Source organism: Oncorhynchus tshawytscha, linkage group LG06, assembly GCF_018296145.1.
Source record: "Oncorhynchus tshawytscha isolate Ot180627B linkage group LG06, Otsh_v2.0, whole genome shotgun sequence".
Taxonomy (NCBI): domain Eukaryota; kingdom Metazoa; phylum Chordata; class Actinopteri; order Salmoniformes; family Salmonidae; genus Oncorhynchus; species Oncorhynchus tshawytscha.
The window spans coordinates 66053333-66070543 of NC_056434.1; the positions used below are offsets into that span (position 1 = coordinate 66053333).

Below are 17211 nucleotides of genomic sequence, written 5' to 3' on the forward strand. Positions count from 1 at the left end.
AGGCTAAGAAAAACTGAACAGCTGATGTTCTGAAAAAACTGCAAAATCTGGACCCCTACAAATCAGCTGGGCTAGACAATCTGGACCCTCTCTTTCTAAAATTATCCGCCGCAATTGTTGCAACCCCTATTACTAGCCTATTACTATTAGGCTAGTAGCCTATTACTTCAATCTCTTTCGTATCGTCTGAGATCCCCAAAGATTGGAAAGCTGCCGCGGTCATCCCCCTCTTCAAAGGGGGAGACACTCTAGACCTTAACTGTTACCTACCTATATCTATCCTACTCTACCTTTCCAAGGTCTTTGAAAGTCAAGTGAACAAACAGATCACCGACCATTTAGAATCCACTGTACCTTCTCCGCTATGCAATCTGGTTTCAGAGCTGGTCATGGGTGCACTTCAGCCACGCTCATGGTCCTAAATGATATCAAAACTGCCATCGATAAGAGACATTACTGTGCAGCCGTATTCATCGACCTGGCCAAGGCTTTCGACTCTGTCAATCACCGCATTCTTATCAGCAGACTCAACAGCCTTGGTTTCTCTAATGACTGCCTCGCCTGGTTCACTAACTACTTCTTAGACAGAGTTCAGTGTGTCAAATCGGAGGGCCTGTTGTACCGACCTCTGGCAGTCTCTCGGGCCGACTCTTTTCTCTGTATATATCAATGATGCCGCTCTTGCTGCGGGTGATTCTTTGATCAACCTCTACGCAGACGACACCATTCTGTATACATCTGGCCCTTCTTTGGATACTGTGTTAACAAACCTCCAGATGAGCTTCAATGCCATACAACTCTCCTTCCATGGCCTCCAACTGCTCTTAAATGCAAGTAAAACTAAATGCATGTTCTTCAACCAATTGCTGCCCGCACCTGCCTGCCCACCCGTCCAGCATCACTACTCTGGACGGTTCTGACTTAGAATATGTGGACAACTACAATTACCTAAGTGTCTGGTTAGACTGTAAACTCTCCTTCCAGACTCACATTAAGCATCTCCAATCCAAAATTAAATCTAGAATCGGCTTCCTATTTCGCAACAAAGCATCCTTCACTCGTGCTGTCAAATACCCTCGTAAAACTGACTATTGTCGTGGAAAATTGCGAGATTATGTTATAGTGCTTGAAAGATTATATTATAATCTTTGTATTGCATTAGAATGGTTGTTTTATTCAACAGAATAGAATCTGTCAACTATTGTGTGTTCAGTGTTCCACTGAGGATGGGCCTCTATGAGATAGCACTGACATGTTTTTGTACTTTGAAGTACCAGGGAAGAGATTAGAACCTTGTTTTAGAGACTAAACTGAACGATAATTTATAGCTAATGCTATCTGGCTATGGGATACACCTTTCTCAAGTAAAAGGCCCTTTGTGAAGTTTTCCTATGATCTGTGGTTCGTCATGTAAGTTGAGAGGGGTGTATCTTTTCTATAAAGATCTCAGTTGCCATTATGTTGACACTCAACTTTTCATTATAGATAGTGAATTGTTGAAGGTCACAGGGCTATGGTGAAGCTCATATTATTAAACATGAAGTTTAAGTATAACTCTGACTGGTGTGTGGTTTGTGACTCTCCTCATTTGGTAATACAGGAAATTGCTACGACACTATCCTACCGATCTTCGACTTCGGCGATGTAATTTACAAAATAGCCTCCAAAACTCTACTCAACAAATTGGATGCAGTTTATCACAGTGCCATCCATTTTGTCACCAAAGCCCCATATACTACCCACCACTGCGACCTGTATGCTCTCGTTGGCTGGTCCTCGCTACATATTCGTCGCCAAACCCACTGGCTCCAGGTCATCTATAAGTCTTTGCTAGGTAAAGCCCCGCCTCATCTCAGCTCACTGGTCACCATAGCAGCACCCACCCGTAGCACATGCTCCAGCAGGTATATTTCACTTGTCATCCCCAAAGCCAACTCCCCCTTTGGCCGCCTTTCCTTCCAGTTCTCTGCTGCCAATGCCTGGAACATATTGCAAAAATCACTGAAGCTGGAGACTCATATCTCCCTCACTAACATTAAGCATCAGCTGTCAGAGCACCTTACAGATCATTGCACCTGTACATAGCCCATCTGTAAATAGCCTATCCAACTATCTCATCCCCATACTGTATTTATTTATCTTGCTCCTTTGCACCCCAGTATCTCTACTTGCACATTCACCTTCTGCACATATACCATTCCAGTGTTTAATTGCTATATTGTAATTACTTTGCCACCATGGCCTATTTATTGCCTTACCTGCCTAATCTTACTTAATTTGCGCACACTGTATATAGACTTTTCTATTGTGTTATTGAGTGTATGTTTGTTTATTCCATGTGTAACTCTGTGTTGTTTGTGTTGCACTGCTTTTCTTCATCTTGGCCAGGTCGCAGTTGTAAATGAGAACTTGTTCTCAACTGGCCTACCTGGTTAAATAAAGGTGAAGTAAAAAATAAATAAAAAATAAAAAGAGATAAAGCTGAAAGCGAGTGCTAGCCTGTTAGCATGAGCAAGGATAACAGAGAGAAAAACCAAGCTAAAACATAACGTTCTGAGAACCATATGTTTCTTAGAACGTGGTTGTCTTTTGATTATTTTGCATACAACCTTCCCACAAGAGTTGCTTGGCTTTGGAACATTCTCAGCACATTTAAGGATCTTGACAAAAAAAAACTGATTTTCTTAGTATTTCATTACTTTAAACACGTGTCAAACTCATTCCACGGAGGGCCGAATGTCAGCAGGATTTTGTTGCACCCTTGTACTTGATTGATGAAATAAGGTCACTAATTAGTAAGTCATTCCCTCACCTGGTTGTCTAGGTCTTAATTGAAAGGAAAAACCTGCAGATACTCGGCACTCCGTGGAATGAGTTTGATATCCCTGCTTTAACAGAAGGTTTCCGAAAAGTTCCAACATGGTTACATTTAATTTCATGTTCTAGGAACGTTCCTCTGATTTAACATTGGGGAATGTTCTCACATAGTTCAGAGAAAGTTAAGAAACAGCGTTCTTCTGTGAGAATTTCAGTACTTCAGCATAATGTTTCCAAGTGGTGTAGGGGAGGGTATATGCAGGTATACACTGCATACCCACTTATTTTTGAGTGAGCATTGCGAATACTAATTTCTTTCTTGTAGTGGAGGCATACACCCTGTCAATTAAAGCTGCAATATGTAACTTTTTGGACAACCCAACAAAATTCACATAGAAATGTGTGCTATCGATCTGGCATTCCCATTGAAAACAAGTATAAGAAGCAGTATATATGTTCTATATATGTTCTATTTCTATGCTTCCCGTTCTTAAGTTTAGTTTGTGTATTTTACTTTCGGTTTTGTACACCAGCTTCAAGGCTTAAAATACAATATTTTTGGTTACGGAAAATATATTTCACAGCTGTTTAAATGGTACAATGATTCTCTACACTAGCTTGTTTTGTCACAAACTATTCAAATATTAACCAAGAAATGGCTTAGCAATTTCTGCATAATGCAGCTTTAAAAAGTAGCTACAAATATTCAAATGTATTTAAAAAAATATATATGTTTTGACAGTATTGAAAAACAATCCTGTGGCTTTTTCCAAATACCCCGGTATACGGTTTATACAGTATACCACCCAAGCCTAGTTCTAAGAATGTTATTTAAAAACAAATATACAACAGGTGGGTCTAATCCCGAAAGCTGAGTGGTTAAAACCGCATTCCAGGCGGTGTCTTTTCCACAAGTTACCACCGGCTAAATCTATTACGTTAAAATGCCTATTTACTCTTTTCCATCTGACTGCGCAATCCCCTGTCTCATCAGCCCAGCCAGGCAACTTGATCTCCACTATAAAAGCAGCTAGACATTATCTCACATTTCCTTTAGACTAAAATATGTTTTCAACAGCAGCGATTTGTATAAAAACCTTGGGGTTTCTCTCCGACATTTGCAACATTGAATTTGAAAATTGAAACTCCAGCTGTCACATAATGACGAGTCGGGAGTTGAGACATGACAGACAGCTTCAGTTTGAAGTGATTGTGTTAGCTGTGTTTTTGGCTAGCTCCTCTGAACAACAGTGTCCTGAAGAGAGAGCACATTTTCTATGCCAGGCGAAATCGCACCTCACTAGCTAATTGTTATGGATGTATCCAAATAAACGTCACTAGAAAACAGCTTAAACAAATGCAGCTACTGTTGTTATTCTGGCTGCACTGTTTGACGTGACTAAGTTAGCCATATTTGGCTAGCTAGCAAGAAAGGGATAAGAATGTTGCCAGCCATTATAGCAATGGAACATTTAGAATGAACGACTGGGTCGTGTCCATAGATACAGAACAAAAAGACTGAACGACTGGGTGGCATCTCTGGCAACCGAACCAATAGAACAAACGACCAGCCGGCTTGGGTAGCAACCCTAGATTTGTGTCGAGACTATATCTTGTGGAAGGATGAAATAGTATGAATACATTTATCAAAATAACATTTTAATGAAAATATGTCAATCATATTTGAATATGTTGGTAACCCATTGTATAAAAGTGATAATGCCCTGGAAGCCGGTGTTTGGAGGATATATTGGCACGGTTTAACAACATCCGTGGCAATATATCCTCTAAACACCAGCTTCTCTGGCATTATCACTACAATTCCATTCCATTCTCAGCATCAACAAAACTCTCTATCCTCGATCTAGTTAAGTGTGATCAGGTGTCTTGGCCGCGCCCACACCTGATCTTAATGAGTGCTTGTTTCATTTTGAAATTGAACAGCTTTCTTTGAACAGCTTTGTATGCGTAAAACATGGCATGCTAGTGCCATCCTGGTGGCACAGTGGACTAATTCCCTGGATAGAGAAACAGAAGACTATAGGTTTATGGGTTTGAATCTCATTGATGCAGTGTCACAATAAAAAATCAAATGTGTTTGCATGATTAATGCCAAAGGAAATTCATTTCCATGTGTCCTATCTGTGCTTTGGGTTCAAAAATGTTAACCCCAAATAAGCTGGCTGTGTTATTAAAATTCTTATTGAAATATTCAGTGAATGTCATAAGTTATTGAAAAACCTCCAAATAACCTATCATTTCTGTTATCATAGCGTTAAAAACACCTACCAGAAAAACTTAAGGAGCTAGAGTAAAATGTTCTCACGATAAACAATTTACAACTTCACCTCTGTTCTTTGAATGTTTAAAAAACGTTCAGTTTTGAAGTATGATTTCGCTTCCACAACCAATGTGAAACCAAAAACATTATGTTCCCCACAACTTCCAAGGAACCAAATGTGCTAGCTGGGAATGAACTGACCATAAGGAATTCCACCATGCCAACATTACTTCTGCTACACTGAGTAAAAACAACCAGCAGATTGTGATTCCAGCAGTCTCAAGAGTAGACTGGTACTCCCCAGCAGCACATGTGGCCGATGGCTCTCACACAGAGGGAGCTTATAACCTCCTCCACGTGTGTGTGTGTGTGTATACTTGCTGCAGACTCTTACTAATTATGGTCTACATAATAGCCTATCTGAAGGGATGAAATTCAACTGAAGTTAGCAATGGATTAGTTATGGAAGTTAATTATTGAGTACCGTCTTACTCATAGCAGTCTCTCTTTCAGGCTGGGAGGCACACTTACCCTGTTTATAACACAATATCTTCACTTTTTTTAAAGGATGAATATTTGCATGGTTTTGTATCAGACATAGCTTGTCAAGGGAATGTTGTGAGGATTACAATTCAACTAATGTCCTAAATGTTGTGTATAGCCAAATATGTAGTGTGTAAAATAAATTCAAGGTGAAGTACCTTTGTTATTAACTATAGTGAAATAAAAATGTAATCTAACCCATTATGGTTGTCGCCATGTTCCCTTTCCAATCTTTGGTTTGTTGCGTTTTAGCGCCAACCAGTGGTATACAGAGGCAAGTTCCAAAGCACTTTGTAGAATGAAATGCATAACTTCAGTTTATTATGTAATACCAAATTCCATAATTATGTAACCAAATTAATCCTGGTAACACCTAAAACAAACAGAATTTGTGGGGGAATCGGTTGCTACCCATCTTGGTTCAAAGGTCAAATTTTCCCCCTCAAAATCTTTGAAATGTACAGTATCATCTCAATCATTCCCATGTGGAAGATGGGTGTATTCATTTCATAGCTCCATTATAAGATATCAATCTGGGCATGGCCCCAAGCTGCAGCACTACATCAGAAACAGGCCGCTCATCATGACGCAATAAGCCACCGTCAATTATCATCAGCTTTAATATTGAACAATATTACGTAACTCATCCATGAAAGGCTTTTCAAACGGGAACACTGTGATGGTTTCAGTATTGGCTACTCTCTCTCTCATTCTTTTTATACCTCTCTCTCCCAATCTAATCATTTTGGTTCTCTCCAACACATGGCAGGGCTACACTTGGTCAGTGAATTTATTATTGTTGTCATCAGCACCACTTCGGGGTCGGAGAGCACCATTGTGCTCCTTACTACAGTGGCTCGAGGCTTAATAAATATAATCAAACTCTGTACCAACACAAAATGGTGGGAAGTGATGTAGACAGCTGAGAAGGGTAAGACATGACTAATCCTCTCAACATATCAAAAAAGAAACATTCAAAAGCAATCATTTCAGCTGGATGAATGAAATCATATTGTTTATGTCTGGAAGTCAACAATAGATTGAAGACTCTTGACAACCAGCTTTAACCAGACAAAAAGGAATTATCTGTCTGAATTGAGAGCATAAAGAATTCTCAACAAATAGAACGTGAGATAAAGGTGAGTGGAAACCGGTGCTAATTTAAGCAAGCCAGCCTAATGGGACACTAATATTAACATGTCCTTGAGAAGGGTCCTTCAGGAATTTAACCCGGACGGCACGCTGCATCGTAGGAGGATGTGTAGACATAAATGTAGGTTGTGTATGATAACTAAATAAGACATATAAAGTGACGTAAAGAGGAGGGTGAGCTTGCGTGAAATATTTAACAGGACCGGTTCAATTATTTACCTAACAAGGGCTAGCTGTTGGCGACATTCCACCACAATACTTTCACAAGAAATACGTGCCTTTCAGCCCAACAGCGGTGAACGATTTATCAACTCCCCAGCCCAATTAATCCACCCCTCCCCAACTCCAATCACATAGTTCACCCAGAATGTATGTTCCTGTTACCAAGGAGTTACCCATCTCCTGTAACCAACAATATGACAGGGATGCCATACAGTAGTTCCCTCTCTATCTTCCAGTAACTAGGAATCCACCAAGGCTTAAAGCTGCTTACGTATTGCCTTAAACTGCTGGAAATGTTAACTATTTAAAAGAGATTATTGGTGGAGAGCTTAATGAGAAACATGGCACAGGGATCTATCTGGCACTATGGCCTGACGAGGGAGAGAGGGGCTTTGGAAAGACGTAATCTCTCAAGCTATCAGAGATAGTCAATGCAGTGTTACATAAAATATCTAAATATTTCAAATGGGAAAGAAAATCTGGGATAACAGAATAGGTTTCTAAAATGAGAGCTGTGCTAACAGAAAGCGGCAGACAAGTCAACCCTTGCTCATTGTGTATTATGTTGTTTATGTATGAATATTCATAGATAAATGTGCGAAATGTATATTTTCATAATCAAAATCTCCATGATGTAACTCTTACTTCAAGTAACCTACTGAATCCAGACTCAAAAACACACACAAACTATGTACACACACAGAGAGACAGCGAACAACGGTGGCCGACGGCAAAAGGGCCCCAAACATTTCACTCTCAGCAGGGATTTCACACTGCATCTTTAACACTGACAGATACCCCCGTCACCCACCAACATGACCTTTCCTTCACTTGTCTTCTACTGTTATACAATTTAGAGGCCAAAACAATGAGCCTTCAATAGACATGATGTTTTGAGATAAGCACACAGCAACCCCCAACCATGACTTTTCCTGGGCCTCATTACTGTCATTTCACACCTAAAAACAATGTAATAAAATGTGATGAAACTATTGGAACCAATGAAAGAATAAGCCATGGAAGAAGGGAGAGAGGAAGAAACAGAGGGACACATCTTTGATCCTTAGCCAAACAGTGAGGGATGGATGGTGTGGGGTGGGAGCGGGGGCCACCAATGAGGGCTGCCCGTAGCACATTCCATATAATCCCACTTCCTGAGTGTGGAGTAGGACCGTCTGCCCAAAACCCCATGTACTCCTGAGATTCTACTCTCCCACTCTGTCTGAAGAGTGTGTCGGCCAGAAACATATACTGTATATTTGAGACAGGCCTCACCCAGCACCAGCACAATGCACCATTCATTGGGTACACATGAGAGAAATGGAGTGAAGCACTGAGTTGGGAATTTCTCTCCAAACAGTCAGATCTTTTCTAGGCCCTGGCCCAAGCTTGAGAACTCAAGAGTCAGCTATCTTTCTTGGCATCTCTCAAATGATGGTGCACAGCCACAATGTAAACACAGCAGACAGAGGGCGAGAGGGAGGGATTAGGAGCAAGTCTCTTACCTCCACACTCTCCAGAGAAGTGGAGCGTCTGAGTTTGGCCCTCCTCACGCCAGAGGGAGAGAGCTCCTTCTGCTCTGTCCTGAAAGGAGGAGAGTCCTCCAATTCAGCTGGGAGCTCAGAGTCGGGCCTGTCAGGACGAGACCGCCGGCCGTAGCGCTTGGTTCCCTTCACAAACTTGGGCTTCACCTCCTCAGGAACAACTAGAGAGGAGAGGAAAGAAAGGAGGTGGGGAAGGACAGAGAGAGATGCAGTGGTTAAATGGTGTCTACTATGATATTACAGTAGAATGCCTTTATATAGAAAGGAATATTTTAGACCGGCTGGGCATTTTTTCTGCCCACAATTACAACTGCAAACATATTCTCACAGAAGCTTGGCAATGTTAAGTTACAAATTAACAAGGGAGAGAGTCTATAGTGAAGGTCTAAATTAGAGATTGTATAACCAGAGATTTACCAAAAACATTGTTAAACACACTCTTTAAAAGGGCATGTCCCCAGAAACTAACTTGGCAATAAACTTCATCATACTGTAACATTCTGGGGGAAATGAGGGAACTCTGCTGCCCTCGTAGATCCTCCTACTGCAATCCCCAACTCAAGAAACACATTTCAAAATACTATAACACATACCAATGAGTTGTCAAATATTATTCAGAAATCATATAAAGTGAAGAGCTGTACAATAAATGATATCTCAACTGAGTTAGGATTTGTTAAAGGTACAGGAAGTGTAGTATATTTGAATCTGTATTTGTTAGAGAATAGAATCCAGCCTGGGGCTAATAAGGACAGAGATTATTAACATGATCAACTATATTTCTTTAGGGAGGGAAAATACGAAATATACTGTATCCCTTTGATGTCTCCACTAGTATTTTTCTCATTTCGGTGAGCTCATGGTCAACCACCCAGGCAGTAGACAAACAACCAGAATAGACCAAAACACTACTTGACTAAGTAATGCTTTTTAGTGTGCTTTTAATGATGTCAAACTAACTTAGGTAGACCACAATGGCTCCAGTCTCAGCCTCAGTCAGTGCCTTTGTCAAACATTGAAAATGTAAATTATAAAAGAAATAACCCCAAGGTTTGCCGTTATCCACAAGGATACATTGTTTACATAAAGCAATCTTATCGAATCCCCCACATAGGGCCCATGAACAAATGTAAACAGAAATCTAAACTACTTGGGTATATAAACAACTGATTTCATTGGATTCAATAAGTTTGCACAGCCGTGTAATCAATGAAAACCAGACATACATCAATCCCCTCCTCACCACTCAGCATGCGTGCTTTACCTGGCTCCAGGTAGCTGCTCTCCTCTTCTGAGGTGCTGAAGTCCAGAGAGCTTGATAACACGGCTACAAAGCCTTCTTTGAACTCCTCAAAATTCACCTGCATAACAGAAGGAAAATGAGTTAATTGTCAACAGTGTGAGACATGACTACTGTTCTGTCAATAAGGTAGCAACATGATCAAACATGTATTGGGCTTCTGATTTGAGATTTCAAATGGGCATACAGGCTTACCGACTAACTATTAGAAAATGGAGAGTGGTCATAACACAGCTATTATACAACTACTACACTTTTACTATAACAACGCATTTCAGAGCTTTACATATGTTTTAATGAACTGCTGGTAAGGGAAATTTAAAGCAAATCCACAACAACGAGAGATGTTACTAAGGTGGTCTGGTCTCATACCCGAGCATAGTGGTGTGGTCCTAGCAAGGTGTCCAACAGTAAGGGAAGGTGAGCATCCAGGGACAGCTTGTGACAAAGGGATGACAAGTCTTCCTTGTCCAGGTAACCAGTGCCTGTGGTGTCACAGCTGTCAAACTCCTCCTTCAGCTGGGCCACATAGCGGTTCTGCTCTTCCTCATCCATCCCAGTACATATTGTAGGCTTGCACCTACAGTGAAGTAAGATGGCGATCAGGAAAAGACCGTAAGCACAATAAAAGTTCAACCAGATACTGCCACACTCTTGCACAAACACACACAATGCAACTTCAATTAGTCTAACATCCAGGGAGGCTAATCTATTCATTTCAATAGACTACCAGGCTTGGACTACGTACAGTGGTAGAATGTTTTATAGTATATCTGCTGCTTTTAGGCTTGGATTTGATTCCCTTGATCTTGGATTACAGCCACAGGCCAGAAACATCTGCCTCAGTGGTTGCAATGTCCTGTACTGAATTCTGCAGTTGGTCCTGATTGCCATTAGTTATGTAAGGCGGGGGAATTCTGTCTTTATTGTTATTGTCACCCACCGCTCCCCACAAAAAAGTAAACAACAAAAACAAAAAGGCAAATCATTTTTACTGGTAGGACTATTTGTTTGCCCCGTACACATACTATTGCCAAATCTTACTTGCTATATAGGGCGGCCGAGGATTTTGGGGTTTGGTAACCCAAGAAACAGCAGTTTTATAATCAGGATATTCAGCAATGAATCATGATACTCAGCAATAAATGTCCATTTATGTCCGTTTGAATACATTCTGACACACGTTGTAAATGATTGGGGGTGACATTTGGCAATGAATAGGCTCGAAGTAGGAATAAACAAATTCATATCAATCGTTGCTGCATTTGTCTTTTTCCCATCTTCTTCGAGAATGAAAAAGGCAGTTGCCCATAATTGCCCACCATGCAAAGAAAATATATGGCCAGTCTAATGTCATACATGAACAGTTCATTGCTCGTTCTATCACAAATTGATCAATACTAGGCAGGCTCCCTCCTTGTAGTGAGTCTGCTATGCTTCACCATGGGAACGGGGAACCAGCTGTGGCAAAACAAAGGTCAGGTAAAATAGAAAAAAATAGACTAAAAGTATCCAAACTCTCAAGCTTTCGCACACTCTAGGAACTAAAACCGTTACAATGTAGCATTAGCTTATGCGTTTGTAAACAATTGCCATTTTAGCCGACCTCTGACAAAGACAAGGCTAGCACAATAATGAAATTGCCCTTACCGTTTTAACAGTACACCGAAGCCTCTGAAAAAAATTCACGGATGGTCCAACATATGCATCGGATGCTTTTTCATTTTGAAAAGATGTGTCTGTCTGCCTGTCCCGGTGTTATTTTATGGAAAAACGGGTCACGTCTCCATAGCTCTTCTCTATGAAGTGGCCACAAGTATGCGTGGCGGGTATAATGCTGAGTTCATAACCAAGTGGGAAGTAGGAATTTACCACCCGATTGTTAGATAGGACTCAGAAGGATAAAACCAGTCTTGGAATGGACATAGCCATAGCCATTGAGGACTCCACCATTTTAAAGTAGTCAACTGGGTAGAACTTCCTATGGGTGAAGGAAGGATCACATGATTCCATCCAGGTCATCAGCCAATGAATTACACTTGTGAGCAAACATTCCATAACTGTAGGCATCAGGAAATCACTATCCTTGGCTTTATACCTGTTCAAATAACACACTCTAGATTGCAATATGCACACTTTCAGTTTGTTTCACAGAAGTAGTAGAAGTAGCAAATGGACTACTTCAAAATGGAGATGGCCTCAATGGCGCTGCCTCTACACTCACAGGCACCATAATGGGACACATACTGTATACATATGATATCTCTATCATTCTCTATGTTTACCATATAGGACTGGGAAAAATCTATTTGAACGGCCCCCTGACTGGTAATTACTAGTGGGAAACTAATGTATCAGTCTTGAGCTCCAAGTGAGAGGTGGGAATTTACTCGTGAAGTTGTAAATTCCAGTTGGATGCATTCAGGTGGTTTGAACTAGTTTAGAAACGCCCGATTGGCTGATGGCCAACAAGCCATAAATTAAAAGTACAACTATCAGGCTTGTAAACAAATTTTAGTGTTCAACAACCATATTAATAGATTGCTTTTAAAAAAAATCTTTTGTAGTTACATTTAACTGCCAAATATATATATATATATTTATTAAATGAGCATGGCCTTATTTCTATTACAGGATATTGGATTACTGTCATTCATATTCCAATCACCCAGCTCAATGTAACATTGATTGGTTTAGGCTACTACATGATACATACAACATGACACACAAAGTTGCCCAATACCCATCATGAGGTTGCTACAACCTAAATAAAACTTTATAATGCAGGTGCACAGGTCGAGAGACAAATTTAAGTATTCAAGCTGACAGACAGTGACACATTCAATACCGCCTTGCACACTCTTGCCTGCGTCTAGTGGATCTGGGGTGTAATCATTAGTCCAAACAGTTGCATTCCGCTTTGCAACTAAAACAAGAGTTTCTATTGGACAAATCCAGGTAGGTCCCTCCCCGTTTCGTTACGTTTGCTTCTGTTTAAGAAATGTTTTGCAACAGAATCGGCGGACAGAATAGACCCCTGATCACCCCCACACACAGTTCACTTTTATAGCAGCCACATACAGCATCATCACTTTGCCTGTTGTATAATTCCTTCTCTCATCTACAAGCTTTCCTCCTCTCACCTTTCACCTTCGCTTGTGGACTTCAGTGAGCAACACAACAGCTCTCTGTAACCAGGCGAAAAAAACTCTCCAAACCAAACTTCATACCATAACCTCTAAGCAAACAGATGTTTTGGTTTTGTGTGTATTGTATTGTCCGGTATTACTGCACTGTTGGAGCTAGAAAGATAAGCATTTTCCTGCACCTGCGATAAGATCTGCAAAATACTGTATGTGTATGCAACCACATAGCCGTGGGAATTAGGGGTGCTGAGGGTGCTGCAGCAGCCCCGGATAAATCACAATTTTTTTAATATAAAACATTTCATTAAACATCTAGATTTCCCCCCCAATCAAATTATTGCACTAGGGCCACATTACTCCTGTTTGAGCGGAGTAAAATACACGCCAGCAGAACGAGGAGCAAAAATACCCTCCCCACAGTACCCCCACCCCAAAACATCTTCCCACGGCCATGCGTGACCAATAAAATGTTATTTGATTTTGAACCGCTACACAGCTTACATCGTTGTCACCATATTTGTAAGGAATGAGGCTGGAGTTGAGAAGCAGGTACGGGGATTCAAAATTTAATCGGAACAGACATGAAAACAGGACAGGAACAGCGTCAGAACCGGGTAAAACACAGACGTAAGACAATTAATGCAGCAGCGGTTTCTATACGTGTTTCTACTACTATGTTGAACATTCATATTGCAATGTATAGGGTTATCTGTGGATCTTCGGTCAATTAAATGGTGTATCAGCCTACTCAGTGACACCTACAGAACGCAACTGTGAAAAGGTTTCACAAAGATTAGCCTCGTACACACAAATACTCACTGAGAAGGTTGATACCCCATTTCATGGACCCAAGATCCACAGGTAAGGCTGTAAATTGCAATATGAATGTCCAATACAGTAGGTTGACAGATTAGTATAACGACACAAGGTGAGACCCAGATGCAGACACGGGAGGCAGATGCTTTGAGCTCTGATATTTATTATAGTCCAAGGGGTAGGCAAAAGGCAGGTCGGGGACAGGGTCCCAAAATAAGAGCTACAACACTAACATTTGTGTAAACTCTTCACAGTTGTGTTCTCTGGGTGTCACTGAGTAGGCTGATACCCCATTTCATGGACCCAAGATCCATAGGTAATGTTGCACATTGCAATATGAATGTCAATATGCACAATAGGCTGGACAGTGAGGTGATTTCCCACAAAGTCCTGGTACCCCATTTTAAGGCTGTGTTTTGCAGTGTTTAGCATGATCTAGTGTATAGTCCAAAAGTGGCATAATTTCACTATTTGTTTCAGTTTATCACTTTCACTGAATTACTTTTATTTTTTAAGGCAAACCACAAATTCCACTATTGTGGCTCACCGTTATTGTGGCTAGCTTCACATAAGTACCACAACCTTGTTCGTTTGCTCCTTCCACATAGTCGACAAGAAACTCACACCTGAAAATTCCTGCCCTGCATTTCGGTTTGGGCCCCTTATAGCCTACATAGTCATTGCTTGAGGCATGAACACTCACAGCCACGTTTACATGCACACCAATATCAGAATACTTGAGTAATGATAACGGACGTTATTATTCGGGATACTCAAGTAATCTTATTTGGAGTTGACACATTAACATCATATCCCGTTTACAATAATCCTGAAAAAAACTTGTATCCCGATTATGAAAAACCCGGATAAAATGTATGGGATATGCTGATCTTAGATATTGGCTATCTGTGGCATGTAAACATATCCTGTTAACTGTTGTTTTTCTGGTCTTTGCAAGCTGTTTCGCATATCAAGGGTGTTGTGTAATGTCATCTGACTGTCATACAAATCACATATAAAAAGTAGGCTTCCTGATCAGTTCGATGCACTATAATTCTATCATAGTGTATGTTGCTGATACTCTGTAGTGGACCATTTTGCCGGGCTACTTTCACCCCTAATTTAGACAACCTTCTGCTTATTATTTCCGAAATTTGGTAGGGCATTTGTTTGTCAGTTATAGTTTGATACATGCAGCTTCTCTTCTGTCATAACTTGTTGTCCCAGAAGACTAAATAAACTTTCTCACCAGAATAATGTCTTACATTGATAGAATGTATGCATAAGTAATCTATTTAACACATGCTAAATTTGTCTTTTTCTTTTAGGGACCAGGGAGAAAACGCAATAACTCCAAAACAGTGGAAAGATTAGTTGTGTAAAATGTTTCATGTAAATGAAAAGCGAGAAAACATGAAACACGTTTCTGATAAGACTTCAGTTCGTCATGGGTGCATATTTTATGTGGTTGAAATGATGTCTGCTTGCAAAGATAACACATTACACAAGCATTTGCATTTTCTCAAGAGATGCTGAAATAAGTCAATAATATTTCTCTACTCTTGTTCCCAAGACAAAATGATCATTTGTTGTGTCATTTTACTGCAAGGAATGCATAATTCTGCAGGAGTTAATATATTAGAGCGTTATAGGCCTACAGTCAGTGTCCATATTTCAATTACTATTCCATTTAACCCATATTAATTTAAATGAGGAATATTCTGTTTATTCATGGTACAGGGATACACGTGAGCGGGATATCAAAGGTGCTTGTAAACAATTTCTCCCTAATAGGACCTTAAGCGGGATATGAGCTACTATCCGGAATAGTGTGTGCATGTAAAAGTGATTGTGAACATCCCAGTGGTTCCAGTGGCTGCCCAGGCTATCCCCAGTGAGAGAAAAAAAAACTGTAGACAGCTATATGGAGCAGTGTTACCAATTTAGTGACTTTGTTGCTATATTTAGTGAGGAGTTTAGGCTGCATTTCGCAGTCACCACGTCCAGTGAACACTGCTACATGGCTGAGGTTGTATACTCCATGTACAGTGATCCTCAAAACATAATGTATCTGACTTTTTTGAAGTCTGTGCTGGGTGAGAGAGTTGGCCATCAAGGCTTTTGAGGGAGAGCAAGTAGATCCTCTTAAGCAACTTGACAGCTTGGTTAGCCTGATCAAGTCTATGAGCAGCAGGGTGCTGAATCCACTGGCAAATGTTGATGTACTCAAAGGGCCAATAGATGGATACATCAGTCCCAAACCGTACATTGGTTACCTTTTTGAGTCAAAGGCAGCTGAGCTCCACCTAGCGCCCGAGGAATAAAACAATGTCCGAAAGCGGTGTGTAGCCTTCACCATCTCCCTCACTAATGAGTTGAGGGTGAGACTGCCGGACAACATCGAAGCATTACAATACATGCCAGTTTTCAGTGTGGAGGAAACTCTAAAGCACAATAAGAGCCCTGGAGAAGAAAAAAAATAGTAAAGCTCCTTGGCTACTCCCCTGCAAAGATAGACAAGATTGTCCAGCAATGGCGTGCCATCCATCTTAGTAAACGGAATGAGACAAAAAACACACTGGGCTTCTGGAGTGAGATTTGGAAGTTCAGGGATGCAGCTGATATCAACCCGTTTCAATAACTTGCCATGGCTTCTGTGTCTGTGTTGTCCTTGCCACACTCGAATGCTGAAGTCGAGAGAGTATTCATCCAGATGAGTGGTAAAAAGCAAACTTAGAAATCGGATGTCCTTGCAGACCCTTAACTCCATGCTGTACATCGATATGGACTGAAGCTGTCTGGTGAGGCTTGTTATGAGCACCAGCTGCCTGATAATGTGTTGCAGCTTTTTTGGCACATCAACTGCTTACTCTTTTAAGTCAGCTCCCTCAGTTGGTGAACCTGCCATAGAGACCCTTGACCAAAATGACGATGACCCACTCTATCTGTGAGTCAGCACAGCCTATGTGTGTGTAGAGGGGGGTCTGGGGGAAAAAAACAATTAACCTGAATTAGGGCCAGACTAATTACCGTAATTTTTTCTAATGTCTCTTTTTGGTCCATTTAGATTGTTAATGTAGATTGGATACATTTTTTAAATGTTTTACTGTGACTTGTTGTAGGCTCCTAAGTGGACCATAAGGTTAAAAACCAAACCAAATTAAGAAAACTAAACTAAAATAATAAAAAATAAAATAATAAACTAAGTAACTCCACCAGTGTGTCTCGGTGGAGGGTTGGAATTGTGACATTAAAAAAAACAGGAATGACAGAAGAAAGTGAATTTGTTCATTTGTAGTTCTAAATATATTTAAGGTGTTTTTAACTCACTTTTTGTCTCCCACGATGTTATTCCTCTCTCCTACAGCATTCATCACAATTACATGCACA

At 40.6% G+C, this 17211-nt stretch overlaps 1 protein-coding gene across 3 annotated transcripts in view; it reads right to left on the reverse strand.

Moving 5' to 3' along the window:
- The window catches only part of LOC112252911 (ninein-like protein), a 48258-nt gene extending 31053 nt beyond the window's left edge, over positions 1 to 17205 (reverse strand). For 2 of the 3 annotated variants that reach the window (XM_024424607.1, XM_024424603.1), the window contains exons 1-4: positions 17152 to 17205; positions 10232 to 10439; positions 9824 to 9920; positions 8521 to 8720 (exon numbers count right to left, since the gene is read on the reverse strand). In XM_024424607.1, the coding sequence (XP_024280375.1) occupies positions 8521 to 8720; positions 9824 to 9920; positions 10232 to 10439; positions 17152 to 17195 (549 nt within the window). In that variant the 5' untranslated portion in view covers positions 17196 to 17205. Of the gene's footprint in view, positions 1 to 8520; positions 8721 to 9823; positions 9921 to 10231; positions 10440 to 11509; positions 11755 to 17151 lie in introns of those variants that run through there. The other variant, XM_024424604.2, reaches the window with a different exon arrangement.
- Positions 17206 to 17211: the final 6 nt, after the last annotated feature.